The sequence below is a fragment of the Podarcis erhardii genome (assembly GCF_964252035.2).
Source record: "Podarcis erhardii genome assembly, chromosome: 2".
NCBI classification, from domain to species: Eukaryota; Metazoa; Chordata; class Lepidosauria; order Squamata; family Lacertidae; genus Podarcis; species Podarcis erhardii.
In genome coordinates, this window is record NC_138498.1 from 32,069,428 (window position 1) to 32,085,887 (window position 16,460).

The following is a 16,460-nucleotide window of genomic DNA, read 5'->3' on the forward strand; positions in this document are numbered from 1 at the left end:
TTTATTTTTCCTCCCTCCCATTCCCTTTTCCTCCCTCCCATTCCCTTTTTCCTTGTATGCCACGTCTTTTCGATTATAACCCTGCCTTACGACTGATTTCTGTAAGCTGCTCTGGGAGCATTTTTCCAGCTGTAGGAGAAGGGTAGAAATCCTTTGACTAAATAAATGGCACCTCTTCCTACCGGAGCCCTTTTTAATTCAAGAGGCCCCAGATGCATCAAGGAGGACAAGCAGATGGGCATGCTTGGAAGGGAAGCAGCATCAGCTATGCATATCAAGAAACAGGGAGAAGGAGCCGTGGATCCTTCAGTTGTTGAGTTAGGACAGGGATGGGGAGCTAGTCCAGATGTTGCTGGACTACAACTCCCATCACCCCTGGCCCACTGGCCAGGCTGACTGGGGCTGATGGAAACTGGAGTCCAGAAACATCTGCATGGGTCACACAGGCCTCCTACCCTTGGGTGAGGAACAAGGCCCTAGCAGTTTCTCTTCCTCAGCTCTGCTTGCACACCAAGAGTTGAGTGATGAACCCAGCATGTAAGGATGGCAAGCACTGCACCTTATCGATGGGGGTCCCTCGCCCCTTCCAGATGCATCCCTCAGCCTGGCACACCCACAAGCAGATCTTCGTAACACCTTGCGGTCCATGCAGGTTACGTGTTGTGGCTGCACGACAAGAGGGGGATCGGCAGCGGTGGAATTTTCACCCCAAGAAGGCCAATGGAACAGAGTAGGGTTATGTCACAGCCCTGACAATGCCCGGCCTCTGCATCAGATGAGCACCGCACAGGCATCCGGCTTCAGGCGGAGCCCCCGAGCGGCCAGGAGAAGCAGGATGCCGGCCAACCCCTCGGTGCCGAAAGAGAGCCAGGCAAGGGCCAGGGACCAGCCAAAGGCGATGCGGACGTGCTCAAAGCGCTGCTGGTCAAACATGCGCACTGTCTCGGCGAAGGCTGCGCTGGAGTAGCAGATGTAGGTGCAGGTTCCCGACAGGGTCAGTAGTGCTGGGGGGAGGGGTAAAGGGGACGGGTCAGTGCCAGTCCTGTAGCAGACACTGCCAACGACCAGGGCTCATGCCATACTGCTCCTAACCATGATAACTCAAAGGAGCATCCCAGTACGTTTCTGAGCACAATTCAAAGTGTTGGTGCTGACCTTTAAAGCCCTAAACAGCCTCAGTCCAGTATACCTGAAGGAGCGTCTCCCGCTCCATCGTTCTGCCCGGACACTGAGGTCCAGCGCTGAGGGCCTTCTGGTGGTTCCCTCGCTGTGAGAAGCCAAGTTACAGAGAACCAGGCAGAGGGCCTTCTCGGTAGTGGCACCCACCCTGTGGAACGCCCTCCCACCAGATGTCAAAGAGAAAAATAACTACCAAACTTTTAGAAGACATCTTAAGGCAGCCCTGTTTAGGGAAGCTTTTAATGTTTAATAGGTTATTGTATTTTAGTGTTTTGTTGGAAGCCACCCAGAGTGGCTGGGGAAACCCAGCCAGATGGGCAGGGTATAAATAATAAATTATTATTATTATTATTATTATTATTATTATTATTAGTCAGAGGCAGTAGGGTAAATATTATTGTTGTAAATCATCATCACAATTAAAATAGCTGGATTTATTCATATAATGGATGCTCCGAATAATATTGAATGATACAGTATTCTCATGTTTTTTTCAGTGGGGTGGGACTGAATCTACATGCAGATTTGGCTCGTTAACCTGGGAAGGTAGCCCTAATAATAATATTATTTATTATTTATACACCATCCACCTGGCTGGGCTTCCCCAGCCACTCTGGGTGGCTCCCAACAGAATATTAAAAACAGAATAAAACATCAAACATAAAAAACTTCCCCAAGCAGGGTTGCCTTCAGATGTCTTCTAAAAGTCAGATAGTTTTTTATTTCCTTGACATCTGGTGGGACGGTGTTCCACAGGGCAGGTCCCACTACCAAGAAGGCCCCTCTAGGAGAAGGATAACTCTTGATGCTAAACCTCTGCTGCTTTCACATCACCTGACCCTTTTAATGGGAGAGGCCAGTGGCTGCATCTGGGACACCCTCATTTGTCCTACCACTGGGCTAGGGTTCCCCAACCTCCACATGTCTTGTAAGACAGAGCTGTGTTAACAATAAAACATCATCAGGAATCTAGTATGCAGGCAGTTCTCGAACAAGTGGCATGAAGGATAGCAAGTAGAGATTAGCTTTTGTATCTACTTGACCGCCAGACCACCCATGCCCACATGGAGCCTGCAAGGAGAGTGGTTCCACCAGCCAAAGAACTTTCCTTGTCCCAGTGTAAGTCAGCTTGGATCAAGTGCTAATCCCTGGCACTTGCAAAGCAGAGATGAAGGACCTGTGGCCCTCCAGGTGTGCTTGGACTTCAGTTCCCATCTTAGTGGCTGGGGGCTGGCAAGAGTTGGAAACCAACAGGTGTTAGAATTCCTGCTCTGTGATTGCAGTCATGGGATTGTTGTCCATCACATGACGGTATATGTTTTGACTCCACAGAGTAGGAAGTGACGGAGACAGGATGTTTGTGTTACTGTGTTCCGTGAAGTGGGACTATTGTCCTTTGTTCTTTTTCTCTTTGCTGTCTGATGCTAGAGAGAGAGGGAGCCATGTTGCAGTGCTCTGTGTGTGTTTCCATGTAAATAAAGTAATTAGCCAAAACGCTGAGTTGCTGAGGTCTGTTACGCATGATGCGCAAACTCTACGGATCCCTAATGTGCCGGTGTTGGTTGGCATTGGTCGCTGTGATGTTTGGGCTGAAGAAAGCTTTTGAAGCTCCCAAACAATCGACCAGGAGGGAGAGAACATGCCAGCCGGGCATGTGTCTCTGCCAGGGTCCTACTCAAGTGTAGGCTGAGCTCCTAGCATCAGGTCCCCCCATCCCTTCTGCAAAGGATTCTGGGAGGCTCCTCTGCTGTTCTGAGCAGTCAAGAGTCCTGCTTTTTCTGCCTTCAAGGAAGGGGAAAGGCGGTGAGGACAGGTCAGGGGTCAATGATGAGACAATATGTGGTTCCCGTGGCACCAAGACCACAGCACACTCGTTTGCACCTTGGTCTCCCCAAGGGGCAGCTGTGACCTGATGGCACTAAGACAGAATCTGCTAAGTATTCCCTGAGAGCAAGTGTTTAATGACATTTTGCCATGTTGTGGGGGGCGGGAAGAAAGAGACTGATAAAGAAAGAAAACCTGGTTTCCCCCCCTCCAAAGACATAGCTTCACTCACCACCCAGCAGAAAATAGCAGCCTGTGAAGAGCAAAAGCCTGGAGCTCTGGACCAAGGAACCGATGACCCCACAGATCCAGCCAAAGACGATCAAGACGAGGCTGAGAGGCAGCAGGACCACAAAGGCTCGATGCATGGCTGGCAGAGAGACAGAAGAGGGGGACATCCAGTGGAGGGGGAAAGCAGGGTGGGGTATTGGAGGATAGGTGACTGCAGCTTTACAGATGACCCCAGAGGTCACTGGGTCCAACCACTGGGCAATCCAGGAACCCTAGTGCTACAGCATCCCTGATAGGTGGTCATCCAGCTTCTGCTTTTTAAGAACCTCTGATGAAGGAGAGCCCCCCACCTTTCTGTTTCCTCCCCGTGACATTTTATTTCAAGAAACGAATCGCCCTGCTCGCACCTCCAAAACAGTGCTCGTCTTCAACCATAATCTGATTTACAGAAGGGCCTCCAGCGATAAAGGCTGGGCTCACACTCCCGCTTACTGTGCACCTACTGCTTTTCCAGTGCTGGGTATTTAATCCATATTCACACATTATCTAAAACAGCCATTAATCCTGTTAAAAAACAGCACTGTCGGATGCAGCTGTTTCTCAAACCACCTTCACACAGATTAAAGTCCTTAAAGGTAAAGGTAAAGGGACCCCTGACTGGTCCAGTCGTGGCCGACTCTGGGGTTGCGGTGCTCATCTCGCTTTATTGGCCGAGGGAGCCAGCATACAGCTTCCGGGTCATGTGGCCAGCATGACTAAGCCGCTTCTGGCGAACCAGAGCAGTGCACCGAAATGCCGTTTACCTTCCCGCCGGAGTGGTACCTATTTATCTACTTGCACTTTGACGTGCTTTCAAACTGCTAGGTTGGCAGGAGCAGGGACCAACTGTGCCTAATTGGTCTATGGCCAAGGTGTGGACACTTTTGCCTAGGGTAAAGACGAAGGGGAGGGGGAACCAGCTTCACTGACCACTAAGGTGGGAAAGTGAACACACTCTGAAACTCAACACCAGTGGTACAACTCGAGGTGCCCCCAAATGACCACTCTTAAGAGTGGCAGATGAGGGCAGCAAACAGGCCCAGTACCTGGGGCTCATCCTGGCCACCACACAATCCTTTCTTGCTGCTGCTGCTACTTTTTATTATCATTAAAAACATTTTATAGCCAGGGGTTAGCTGACCAGGCATGTACAGGGTTACAGATACTAATTTTATTATTTGTTTTCTTTAAAAAAACATGTGATCCATTTCTACCACAAAACAGTATTTATTCCCACTTAAATGTGTTCAGCAAATGCAAGCTCTGTATCATCCCTGTAGTCAAGATGGTTCTATGATCCAAGTGAGTTTAAAATGTGAAGCTGTATATGCTCAGAGTGTATTTTCTTAAATTGGAGTTGGAGAATGTTTGCATTCCTTTTTAATTTGTTTGCTTTGCTCTAACATGGAGCAGTTGTAGAGCATAGAATAGTGATGGGAACAGAGAATATAAAGGTTGATTTTGTGCTTCATGACTGAACCCTGTTGGATCAGGCAAAAAGGCCTTCTAGTCCCAGTATCCTGTTCTCACTGTGGATAAGCAGATGCTTATGAGAAGGCCACGAGTGCAACAGGGCACTTACCACTTGTGATTCCCAGCAGCTGGGTTTTCAGAGGAATATGGCCTTTGGCAGATTGGACGGAACATTGCCATCATAGCTAGTGACCATTAGCAGCCTTTGTCTAATCCTCTTTAAAGCTGTCCGATTTGGTGGCCATCCCTACATCAGTCAATGTGGTAATGCACACACAGCCATCTAAAAGGGTCCCCCCTATAGCCACGAAGCCCAGGGTCCAAAATTACCCAACTTCATCACGCCACCCCCACCCCAAGAACACACTTCCAAACTCCATCTTGCTATGCAGAAATTCTCACCACCATCCAAAAGGCTGAGCCCACATTAGGCTGCCTACTCACATATAAGATGCTGGAGCGATGCGGGAACTTGCCAACTCTCTGTGCCGAACGGGTCTATCAGAGGCGTGCAGGCGTTCTGCCCTGGGGGGAAGTGACAAGCAGAGGAACAGCATCAAGGGATGATCAGAGATCCAGCCACAGAGTTTGCCATTCCAAAATGCTGCCTCCCACCTTCAGCAGTGCTAACCTAGACAGGAAATTTTACATGTCCAACACATAATATATCTGGGACCTTGAACAGACAAGAGAGATGGAGCTAACTGGGTTGAGGTTGACTACCATGGGACTCCTCTTATTAAGCCCAGAGCCTTTATTGTTAATAAGATGGGGTGGTAGGAGAGCACAGTGGTGGCTGGTGCCCATTGACATGGGTGGGGTGGTAGGCCACGAGATTAACAGTAGATGGAGCCCGAGCCAATGACAAAATCAACTACTGTACTTTTCGCTCCATAAGACGCACCCGACCATAAGACGCACCTAGTTTTTAGAGGGGGAAAGCAAGAAAAAATATATTCTGCGCAGAGCATGTAAGCGGCTCTCGCTTTTCTTGCTTTAAACCCTTCCGTCCCTCCTCCCGCTTCGCTGAGAAGCCAGCAGAGCAAGCTGTGCAGCTCTCGCTGAAGCCAGCAGAGCAAGAGCGATAGCTGCGCAGCACCTCTTGTTCTGCTGGCTTCCCAGCAAAGCGGGACAAGGGATGAAAGGGAGCTCTTACAAGGGAGCATTGAGCAGAGCCTAGCAGCAGCTCTTGCTGACTTTTCCAGGAAGTGTGGGAAGGGACAGAGGGCAGCCCGTCAGTCCCTTCTCGGGGAAAAGCCCCCAAAAGCTGCACACACGCTCCGTGCGGCTCTTTAAAGGGAGCACTGAGCAGAGCCTCCTGCCTGTATTCACTCCATAAGACACACACACATTTCCCCTTACTTTTTAGGAGGGAAAAGGTGTGTCTTATGGAGCAAAAAATACGGTAATTCTAGGTTTTGCCCCATCCTCTTTCCTGCTGAGTTCTCCAAGGGCAATGTAGATGGAGGAGGAGGAGGAAGCTGAAAGCCAGTACCATCCCCTGGACTGCCTGTAAGTAAAAAAGCCAAGGCAGGTCTGGGCGCTGTCTGGGGGAAGTTGGTGGGGCAGGACCAGTCTCCACTGGGTGAGCAAATCAAAGCAGCTGGCCGACCTGCCTCACACTCATTTCTCCCTATGACATTGCAACAGCAGCTCCTTCATTCCCCTCTCTGTTTTGTATCCATCCAAGGTACCTGAATTATCACTTTTTGGCAATGGAGGAGTAAGACCTTGGGCGGCTAGGAAGTGCACTCTTCAGGTGTGGGGTGGAACTAGCAACTTGAAAATTTCTGAAGGTCTTCGCACAGCACATAATTATTTTTCTGCCTGTTTAAGTAATTGCAATGTGTTGTGCTGTGTGGTTTTTAATTTTAATTGTTTTTTTTAAAAAAAAATATTGCTTCTTCTATGTCTATGAGTTCAGGTTGCAATACAATAAAATGCCTACAGTATAAGAAAAAGAGGCAATAAAGATGCAGTCAAAGACCAGTTTGAACGGGCCACCTGAATGAATCTCACGGACCATTGTTTGGGAGCCCTCACTCTAAAGGCCTGGGGGTCTTTCAACCTTCCCTTTCCTCCCAATAGGGCAAACTGGTGTTCACGCACAGCAGAGGATTCCCAAAAGGTTCCAAAATCCCAGAACCAAACAGCTTGAGAATGACAGCAATTGAACTTGACAGAGAGGAAAATTCCAACCTCAGCTGTATGGTTGCAAATGTACTTTTGGACTGTTGCTATTTGTGGGTCGGATTCAAATCACATGCTAAACCATTCAGCCTGTGCAATTTAAGGTCAAATCAACACCATACATTTAAAGCACATGGCACACACAAACAAACACACACACACCTTCGCAAGAATCCCAGAAACTTTACATTCCCCCTACGAAGCAACAATTCCCAGCCCCATTAACGAACTATAGTTCCCGCAAAACTGACCTTTTGCGACAAGGAAAGTGGGGGGGGGGAGGACACATTGGAACATGGGAGTAGCCAGGATTTATTGGGGGGCGGGCTTTATGTAGCGGAGGGCAAGAACCGAGTTATCAGCGATGCAGTTGGTCAGTTAGTTAAGTATTCTTATTTATTTACTTGATTTGGGGGAGGGCAGCTGCCCCGCCCCCCGGCTACGTCCATGCACTGGAAAATGTGGAATAACAACGGCTTGATTCAAGGACTCCCGCAAAACAAATCAGGATGGCTGTTCGGTAAACAGGTGGCGAGAGAGCACAGCTCAGATGACAGCAGCTGGCTCTACTCCGCCCGCCCCCGGCTGTGATTTATTTAGCAGGGGGCATATCCACATGAGCCCAGAGGTGCATCAACACCCAGGGGTGTCAGAACTCCTGATGGGCGCCAGAGCGTGAAAGCGAACATTCGATGCGTCCCTCTGACATTTCATATCTTTGATGGAAGTTCAATCGGGTCTCTCTTCTGAACAGAGAGCTGAAGAAAGCGCTGCCTCTGCTTCCCCCTCCCCTTTCCTCCTCTCTGACACCCCAGCCCTCCTTTCTCTCCAGGAGGGCGGATTCTTGGCTGCAATCCAGTTCTTTCCTTCTTTAATCTCTTCCCCCACCCTCACCCCTCGGCCCCAGCACAGAACGTTATAAATGCGTAGAAATCCATGGAGGTTAAAGCACCAACGGGATGGCTGAAATTCTTCGATTGCCAGCAAAAGGGGATGGAACAATTCCAGCTCGCCTTCACCTTATACCAGGATACTGCGATTATAAGGCACCGGGATCCCTTCTCCCCACCCCCAAATGTATACACAAACCAGGGAGTACAGCTAGTTGCGTCGGGATAGCCCAGGTGGGTAGGAGAGCAGGGGCTTGGGAAAGGGCAGTCAGAGCTCCTGCTTTGCATGCAGATGGTCCGAGGATCAATCCACTGCATCTCCAGGGACGACGGTGAGTGAACTCCGTGAGAAAACCTCGAGAGCTGCTGCCGGCCAGTGTTGGCAATACTGACCTAGACGGACTAGTAATGCAGCGTCCTATCTGCCTATACAAACGGGTGAAGCAGAATCAAGACGTCCCCAGGACGCAGAGACTTGAGTAGGGCAGAGGAATGCCGGCTGCCACAACTACTCACCACCAAGTGATTCGGCGATTCCTCTGTTAGCAGAAAGTTTTTTCACGACTACTGAAACCGGCAGATCCAAGCCTAGGCTCGTGTATAGGTTTTTTTGTGTGTGTGTGTGGGGTGGGGGGCGCTCGACCCCCGGCGCGATCCACTTTGGATCCCAGAAAGAGCGCCCTCCTCTCCGGATGCCAGTGGCGAAGGAAGCGCGGGCTGCTCCCGTCGCGAACCCGAGGAAAGAAGGCGCGCGCGGCGCAGCCCTACCTTCGCAGAGGCGCCAGAGTCCGGAGTGGGAACTCAGCTGCTCGGCGTCCCAAGCGCTGCTGTTGGCCGAGTCCACGCTCACCAGGTACCAGTAATCGGTGCCCAGGGCCGCGGCCAAGAAGCCGAAGCTGAAGAGCCCGCTGAGCGCCGCGCCCAGGCAGAGCGCGCCGGGAGGCACCACCGCCAGGGCCCGGCGGCAGCCGCAGCAGCACCTCGCCACCATCCCGCCGCCACGACGCTGCTGCCTCTGGCGGCGGACACGTGGAGAGAAACAGCGGCAGCCGAGCGGGAGACTCTCCCTTTCTCACTGCAACGCTCCGGGGAGGGGGCGAGGGAGGGAGGGAGGGAGGGAGTCAGGTGGAAACGCGCGCGCGCGCCCCCCAAGCCGTGTCTTCGCGGGGGTTGGGGGGCCCCAAATTGGAGCGACCGCAAAAAGCCACCCTGCCAGCAGCAAGCTTCAAGGTCAAAGGCTCCCTTCGAGGAAGCTGCGATCCTCTTTCCAATTAAGTCTCTCCCCCCCCCCCACCTCTCATCATCCCGCCATTCTGAGAGCAGGGAGGGCGCCTCTCAGGAGACTTTCCCCCGCCTTTGCTTTCCCGCTCAGGAAAGCGCGCGCGGCCCCGGCTGGATCTGCAACTCTTCTGGTGAGCGAGGTTGAAACCAGAGGCAGGCGCTCCTTCTTGGACGGATGCCTGGAAGAAAAAGACCCCGCGGTCTCTTCCTTTCCTTCCCCTGCAGAGACCAGCCACGTCCCTCAGCCGAGCCCGCCTTGCTTCTCAAAAGAGCCGGTCTACTACAGTTCGTGGCTGCATGGGAGAGCGCTGCTTTCCTTGCCAAAGGCCCCCAGGTTGGCACCTCCAGCTATGAGAGGATGGGAGAGCAGCTGCTAGTCGGTGTAGGCAATACTGGTCTAGATGGACTAATGGCCCTATTCCTATGGTTCCCTGCCCCCCCCCCCTCAGGACCCCCCAGCTAGAGTGGATTTCAGAATGAAAGAGGCAAGCCGCAGCGCTTAAAGAGGTGCCGCTTGTTACTCCTTTGGTTTTTTGCCTGCCCTTCTGCCAGGGCACCAGAGAAGGCCTTCCCCCTCCATTCCTAGGCACTCACAACAAGCCTGTGAGGTAGGCTGAAGCAGGCTGAGAGTGACTGGCGAGCTTCATGGCTAACATAAATGAGAACCTGCAACCAACACAGCACTTTCATATAAGAGCCAGGCTTGTAGCTGGGTGTTGAAAACAATGCCTAGACAGAGCTCTGATAGTAAATCAAAATAACAGCTGATGAGTATGAGGGTTTTTTTGTACAACGGGTGGGGTTAGTAAGCGACAATGCTATCACCTTTGGAGTTAACACAGAATGTGAAGACATTGGATGATGTTAAGTGACTTAGTGGTAAGCTTTATGTTCCGTAACCATTTTTTATTTTAAATTGTTAATTGTTGAACTGTCAGTTAAGGTGTTGTTGGCATCCATCTCTCTCTAGAGACAATGGAGTCACAAGCCTGGGCAGTGTATATGGAGGTCCTGGGCTGTCCAGACCACAAAACCTCCCCACCCTCTCTAATGTAGTCCAAAGGAAAACAGAACAATACATTTGGCACCAGCTTGCCTGCCAGTGTTGCTAGAAGGAGACATGCAAGGCACCATACAACCGTCCTAGGGAAGACACTCCGAATTTGTGTAGGGTTTACTCCTTAGCCCACAGGTTTTCAACCTTTTTGGGGCCACAGCTCCCTTGACCAACTGCATTCTTTCTGCGGCACCTGTGGGGCTCAGGAGCCCAGTTATATCACCCCTTGCCTGCAGAGCCAGCAGCCCCTCACCCCTTTTTGAACACCCTCCTTGTGGTGTTCCCTCAGCCTTCTCTCTTCTCCTTGGGAGTCCTCTGGGCAGCCACAGCTGCTGCCTCTGGTCTCTGAGCTGCACCCCCTGTCCCAAAGAGAGGCGCATCCTCACACTGCCCCACAGGGGACTGGGAAGCACCCCATGGCCAGCTCCCGAGGCACCATTCGCTTGGGGAGATTGTAGCCAGGGCTGCTGCAACAAACAGCTGTGTGAGTCTTTGGGAGGCAGAGATGCAAGGGCATCAGAGGAAGAAGGCAAGGTAAGGTAAGATGCGAACCAAAACACCTCAAAACTATTTACTTTTAATATATATATATTTTCGATTTCAGGAGACTTTTGAAGGACTATAGATAGTGACTGCTGGACAAATTCATATGAATGCAATACATGTAATATGCAATGATAGCACTGTAAGTTTTTTAAAAATGAAGATAAAAGAAAATCATTAGTCCTGGTGGCCCCAATGAAAACATCTGCAAATGTATTGGATCCATTAGTATGAAGATTCCAATTTAAGTGCAAATCGTTCTCTTTTTTCAGTTATGTTTGTGCATAAAAATCATGTTACAAGTAAAAACAGAACAAGGTGTGCATGGCAAAGGAGAAGTGCACATCACACTTTGTTTCTTGAAAACACAGACTTTATTTTTCTGTATTAAAATTGTTATGGATTTTGTAATTTTATATATGTAACATAAGATTATAATCACAGCATTTTTTGTGTAGTTCATTCTTGTGCCTATGGGGGAATAAGTGCAAATGAATAAAAAAACACCAGTAGGACTGTACTGCACATCCTTTTTAGGCACCTTCCCTGTCATGACCATTTTGAGTTAAAACTACCAGATTTGCATACCATATATTTGGTACTCCCTGCCCCCGCCTCATCCTAATAATTCACAGTAATGATGTTTTCACTGAGCTTTTTAATATGACATTAACATTACTATGACATTCCAGTTAAATTAGACTACCTTAGTGAATCTATATATTTGGCATTATTGTCCTAATGTGCAGGATAACCCACAGAAATCAGTGGAGAGCTGCAGATATCTACATTCAGCCCTTAAGTGCAACTTGACCAGAGCCACAGGTGTGAATGCAGGAACGCAGTCAAGAGGCCTTTGGGTCTTGTCCAAGTTCCAAACAGCCCTGCCTCAGGAGCTACCACAGCATAGTACCGTGATCCTAACCACATTAGGGAAGACACACTTGGGACTTGCTTATGAGTAAACAGACAGGTTGATGGGCTTTTTCTCGTTGTAAAGCAACACCCGCCCCCCATAAAAAACACCCCAGAAATTTTGTTCAGTGGCTGTTGGAACAGAACGAGGGTGGGTGTTTGAAGAGAAAAAGATAGTTGGGCTGCTGCTGCTGGGTGTAAGAAGTCCGCTGAGGAGCTGAAATTGAGCATTTAGGGTCAGTTTGTTTTGTTCATATACAGCAGTTGCAAAGAGAAGGTATTTTGTAAACATCGGGGAATGCCTCCCCTCCCCTCCACTGGCAGACTGCAAACCCACGTTTCACTTTCTATTCATATTACATGTTTTGCTAGAGGAAGAGAGGCAAATGTTTACTTCACCAGAAAATTAAAGGGACTGATTGGCATGTTTAAGCCTCATTGTATTCAATGGAGATAGTACACTGGGAACATTACACACGCAACAATTCAATTGCATTACGTGTCTTCTCAGCACGTTTTTCCAAGTCGTTAATTTTCTGGTTAATTTCCTTTCTCTAGGAGAAAAACAGAAAGGAACTCCTGTTAGTAACTAATGAAAAGGAAAGTATTTGAGCTGTAAAGTGGAATACAAGAGGAGGGCTTTGCTTCAGGTAGGGATGGGCAGTGGCTATTCACTTTGAGAAGCAAGCAGGAAAACCATACAACAGAAGGGAAAGCCAAACTGATCTCACAGTTGCAGCCAAACCAGTGAAGAACACTATCTTCAAATCAAGGCGGTTCTATGGGCAAGAGACTATGTATGATCTGGTGTGGAGGAGGGTGGGGTTCTAAATGACCATTTTGAAACTGTAGGGCAATGTTTCCCAAACTTGAGTCCCCAGCTGTTTTTGGACTACAGTCCCCATATTCCCTGACCCCTGGTCCTGCTAGCTAGGGATGGTGGAAGTTGTAGTCCAAAAACAGCTGGAGACCCAGTTTTGGGAAACACTGTTGTAGGGAGAACAGGAGAGCAGGAAAAGCTAGACTACATTCACAGCTCCCTGCAAACCATACTTACGACCAAGGCCTTCATTCTCTCTTTGCAAAGTCTCATAAACTCTTGCAGTGTCAAGTCCTTAATATCTTTCTGGAGAGCCAGAAATGCACAGTTGGGAGAGTGTTTCCGGTGCTCTTCCCTAGAAAGAAGGACAAACTATATTAGCACAATGGTTCTCAAAGGATAAGGCAGACCTCTCTAGGGTTCAGAGTGAAGAGCTACTAAGAGATTAAAAACGTTTCACAAATCTTACAGGGATAAAGGTAGCATATGTGAGCCCAATATTTACATGGATTTAGAGGCTTTAACTCATGGGTAGGCAAACTAAGGCCTGGGGGCTTGATCCGCCCAATCGCCTTCTAAATCTGGTCTGCGGATGGTCTGGGAATCAGCATGCTTTTACATGAGTAGAATGTGCCCTTTTATTTAGAATGCATCTCTGGGTTATTTGTGGGGCCTGCCTGGTGTTTTTACATGAGTAGGATGTGCTTTTATTTAAAATGCATCTCTAGGTTATTTGTAGGGCATAGGAATTCATTCATTATTATTTTTTCAAAATATAGTCCAGCCCCCCACAAGGTCTGAGGGACAGTGGGCCAGCCCCCTGCTGGAAAAGTTTGCTGACCCCTGCTTTAACTAGTACCTTGTATTGAGCCGGAAAACAAAAGGGGGCCAATGCAAATACTGAAACACTGAAGTAGGATGTTCATTAATAACCCACTAAGAACAGAAGGCAGGCCAGAACAGAGGGCACCAGCTGAAGCTGGTTTAAACATTAAAACAGTTTAATGTTAATAATAGAGGAGGGCCATGGCTCCACCTCTTCTGTGATTTCCCAATGCAGGGGAAATAATGGAACTGTTTTGGATGATTTTTTTCTTCATGCCCTCTTTGCTGCTCATGCAAAATCGGGACTGCAGCTGCTGAAACTGCCTTTCTCTTGAAGATGTTAAATGTTTACGCTGCTCAGTGCAATCGAGTTTAATGTCATGTGCCAGCTTTACATTCAGCAGTGGATTGCACAGCACCAGCTGGTCTTGTAGTAACTCCTGAAATAACATATCTGGTCTCCTGAATTAAAGTAGAATAGATGACATCCCTCCTCGCTCCCTAGGCTTTCCACCAAATTTTTGAATTGTTAAATTTTTCTGTGCAAATTAGGGCAATTTGTGTAGGAAAATTTTCTCGTGCCCTAGAGAATAATCTAATCTAGCATGCTTCTTTTACAAAGGCAGAAACATTGAGAGTGTCAAGCTTCCCTAATATTTAGTTGCTATTGGCATCCATTCATTGTTACTAATGAAACAGAACCTTTTCCAAGGGGGGTGGGGTGGGAAATCATTAGAAAATTTACTACCCCACCACTGGTCCAGTATAGGATGCTTGTTCTAAGTCTCTAGGTTAGGCCTGCTTCAAAGCAAATCACTTGCTGCCAATATGGACACAGAACTTTTCTCACAGTTTTAGCCTGTCTCTGTCCCTTTACCTAAGGGCAAGGTGTTATGCTGCTGTTTGTTTTTTTGTATGCGCAGGGCAGACATTTTATATTTGGAAGTAGATAATATAAATTTTGGGGGAGGTTGGGAAAGCGATCAAGCGAATTCATTTGTAGATGAAGCTCAGATAGCTATTTTTAGTGCCTTGATATGCACTTCAGAGGAAGGAGCTGGGTTTTAATAGTGGCATCTAAGTGAGAAACGACTTACATGGCCAGGAAGGTGGGGCTGCACTGGAGAGAACTGCTATGTGAGCCAGCAAAAGAACTGGGAGACACTGCAAAGCCGATGAGAGACACATTTAGCTGTGTGCTGTACTGGAAGTTGGGGGTTTCCTGGTAACAGAATGGGGAAGCAAGATCTGTTGGGATATTAATGCTTTGAGACCCTCCACCCTATGCTTAGGTTTTTAAATAAATGTGTAAATAAAACCATGACTCCACTGATCTCATTCCAAGGAAACCTGGGTAAGCACTGGAACCCTTGGAGTGTCTCACTGCTCAAAGATTGGAGTGGCATGCATCACCAGACTCAGCTATGCAGGCAGTTTTCAGACACCACCTACCTTTGAGGCTAGTCAATAGAGAGCCCTTATTAGCATTACTGGCTTGCAGAGCAGCCAGGGGAATTTGGCCTGATTAGTGTTGTGCAATGTGGCATCAGGAACATGGAGCAGAATTAATATTCACTCTTTGCAAATGCAGTCCACACCATACTGCATAATCTAACCACCTGCTTAAATGTAGCCAGATGTTCAAAGATCAAATAAACTAGATAAATGTAACCTGCCTATGACAAGTGGTCTCACTGGGTCTTAAGTAGCCATATTGGGCTTTTGGCAAAGGGAAAGATGGAAGATGTGGACAAACCATCTAAATTACTTGTACCCTATTTTAAGCTTGCAGATTTGCTTCCTTCATCCCTGTAGTATCTGTGAAACATCATGTTCTGTCTTGGTAAAAAGGCAGATATGTCTATGCCAAGCACTTATTTGGAGGCACTGCAAGTCAGTAGATCCAACAACAAAATACTTACATAGGGTCATCATCTGGCTCCCATCCCTCCAGCTCCTTAAAACATATGAAGCACTGGGCGACGTCAGGTGCATTGTCACTAGGACAGTGAACAAATCCAGCTTCTGCCATCTGGGAAGAGGGAGGGGAGGAAAGTTGTTCAACAAGTGTACATTCAGCAATCACACATCCAAAGAGTTAGGATGAGCAGTGAGGTAGGCAGATTTGCTGCTGATACTAAATTGCTCAGGGTAGTTAAAACTAAAAGGGATTGTGAAGTCCAGTGGTACCTCTGGTTACGTACTTAAATTCGTTCTGGAGGTCCGTTTTTAACCTGAGGTACCACTTTAGCTAATGGAGCTTCCTGCTGCCACTGTGTGATTTCTGTTCTCACCCTGAGGTAGAGTTCTTAACCCAAGGTACTACTTACGGGTTAGCGGAGTCTGTAACCCAAAGTGTTTATAATCCGAGGTGTTTGTAACCCGAGGTAGCACTGTACTCCAAAAGGGTCTCCCCAAACTGAATGAATAAGCAGCAAAGTGGGAAACGCAAATTCAGTTTAAGCAAGTGCACATTAGGGGCAAAAATTATATGTATTTCACGGGGTCCAGAGTGGTAGTGACTGACCAGGAACAAGATAATCTGATGTAGAGGATAATCTGATGAAGGTGTTGACCCAGTGTGTGATAGCTGTGGAAAGACAAATGCCAAGCTAGGGATCATTAGGAAAATAAATCAAATTGAATGCAAAATAAATTTGTCAGTATCAAAATACTGTTTTACAAATTGATGGTGCAACCACACTTGGAATACTGTTTACAGTTCTGATGGTCTCACCTCAAAAAGGATACTGAACAGCTGGAAGCGGTCCAAAAAAGGGAAACCAAAATGATCAAGAGGGTGGAGCAACCTCCCTAATAGGGAAGGTCACTTTGGGGGATTTTTAGTTTAGCAGAGAAAAGGCAACCAAGAGGAGACATGATAGAAGTCTGTAAAATTATGCATGGAGTGCAGGAAGTAGATAAGGAGGAGGAAAAGTACATAGGAGGCAAGCTGGCTGAGGAGAAATGGGTCCCTCACCCGGTCTGGAGTGCATGAGCAGTCGGAGGCAAAGGGCCACTGGTCGAAAGTGGCGACTCGGTGCTCCTTCAGAAACTCCTCGAATCCCGGCCGCACTTGCGGACCCGCAGGAGCAGCTCCCGCCTCCATTCCTGCCACGTTCAAAACACCGCGGTCAGAACAACGGCCGAGCAAAGGATGACGGGAAATCGGCTGCTATTCGCTGAGCATGCC

At 48.3% G+C, this 16,460-nt stretch overlaps 2 protein-coding genes across 2 annotated transcripts; both read right to left on the reverse strand.

Annotated features, from left to right (window-relative positions):
• Nucleotides 1-27: 27 nt before the first annotated feature.
• Nucleotides 28-8,841, reverse strand: TMEM235 (transmembrane protein 235). The gene is made up of 4 exons (XM_081850294.1): nucleotides 8,595-8,841; nucleotides 5,191-5,271; nucleotides 3,236-3,373; nucleotides 28-1,004 (listed from the first exon to the last, which is right to left on the reverse strand). The coding sequence occupies exons 1-4, from the start codon at nucleotides 8,815-8,817 to the stop codon at nucleotides 772-774; spliced, it is 675 nt and encodes a 224-aa protein (XP_081706420.1). The 5' UTR covers nucleotides 8,818-8,841; the 3' UTR covers nucleotides 28-771.
• Nucleotides 8,842-11,345: 2,504 nt separating this feature from the next.
• BIRC5 (baculoviral IAP repeat containing 5) lies at nucleotides 11,346-16,412 on the reverse strand. Its single transcript, XM_081850022.1, has 4 exons — nucleotides 16,248-16,412; nucleotides 15,190-15,299; nucleotides 12,680-12,797; nucleotides 11,346-12,176 (listed from the first exon to the last, which is right to left on the reverse strand). Exons 1-4 carry the CDS (start codon nucleotides 16,374-16,376, stop codon nucleotides 12,093-12,095), a joined length of 441 nt encoding a protein of 146 aa, XP_081706148.1. The 5' UTR covers nucleotides 16,377-16,412; the 3' UTR covers nucleotides 11,346-12,092.
• Nucleotides 16,413-16,460: the final 48 nt, after the last annotated feature.

Bases quoted from the DNA above. Each gene is read 5' to 3' on its own strand.
- TMEM235 (XM_081850294.1), bottom strand. From the start codon at position 8,817: ATGGTGGCGAGGTGCTGCTGCGGCTGCCGCCGGGCCCTGGCGGTGGTG. The intron at 3,374-5,190 runs GTGAGTAGGCAG...TCTCTCTGCCAG, and splicing joins ATCGCTCCAGCATCTTATAT to CCATGCATCGAGCCTTTGTG. The intron at 1,005-3,235 runs GTGAGTGAAGCT...CCCTCCCCCCAG, and splicing joins CTGCTATTTTCTGCTGGGTG to CACTACTGACCCTGTCGGGA.
- BIRC5 (XM_081850022.1), bottom strand. From the start codon at position 16,376: ATGGAGGCGGGAGCTGCTCCTGCGGGTCCGCAAGTGCGGCCGGGATTC. The intron at 12,798-15,189 runs GTAAGTATTTTG...CCTTCTTTCTAG, and splicing joins GAGCCAGATGATGACCCTAT to GGAAGAGCACCGGAAACACT. The intron at 12,177-12,679 runs GTAAGTATGGTT...TTTTTCTCCTAG, and splicing joins AGAGAATGAAGGCCTTGGTC to AGAAAGGAAATTAACCAGAA.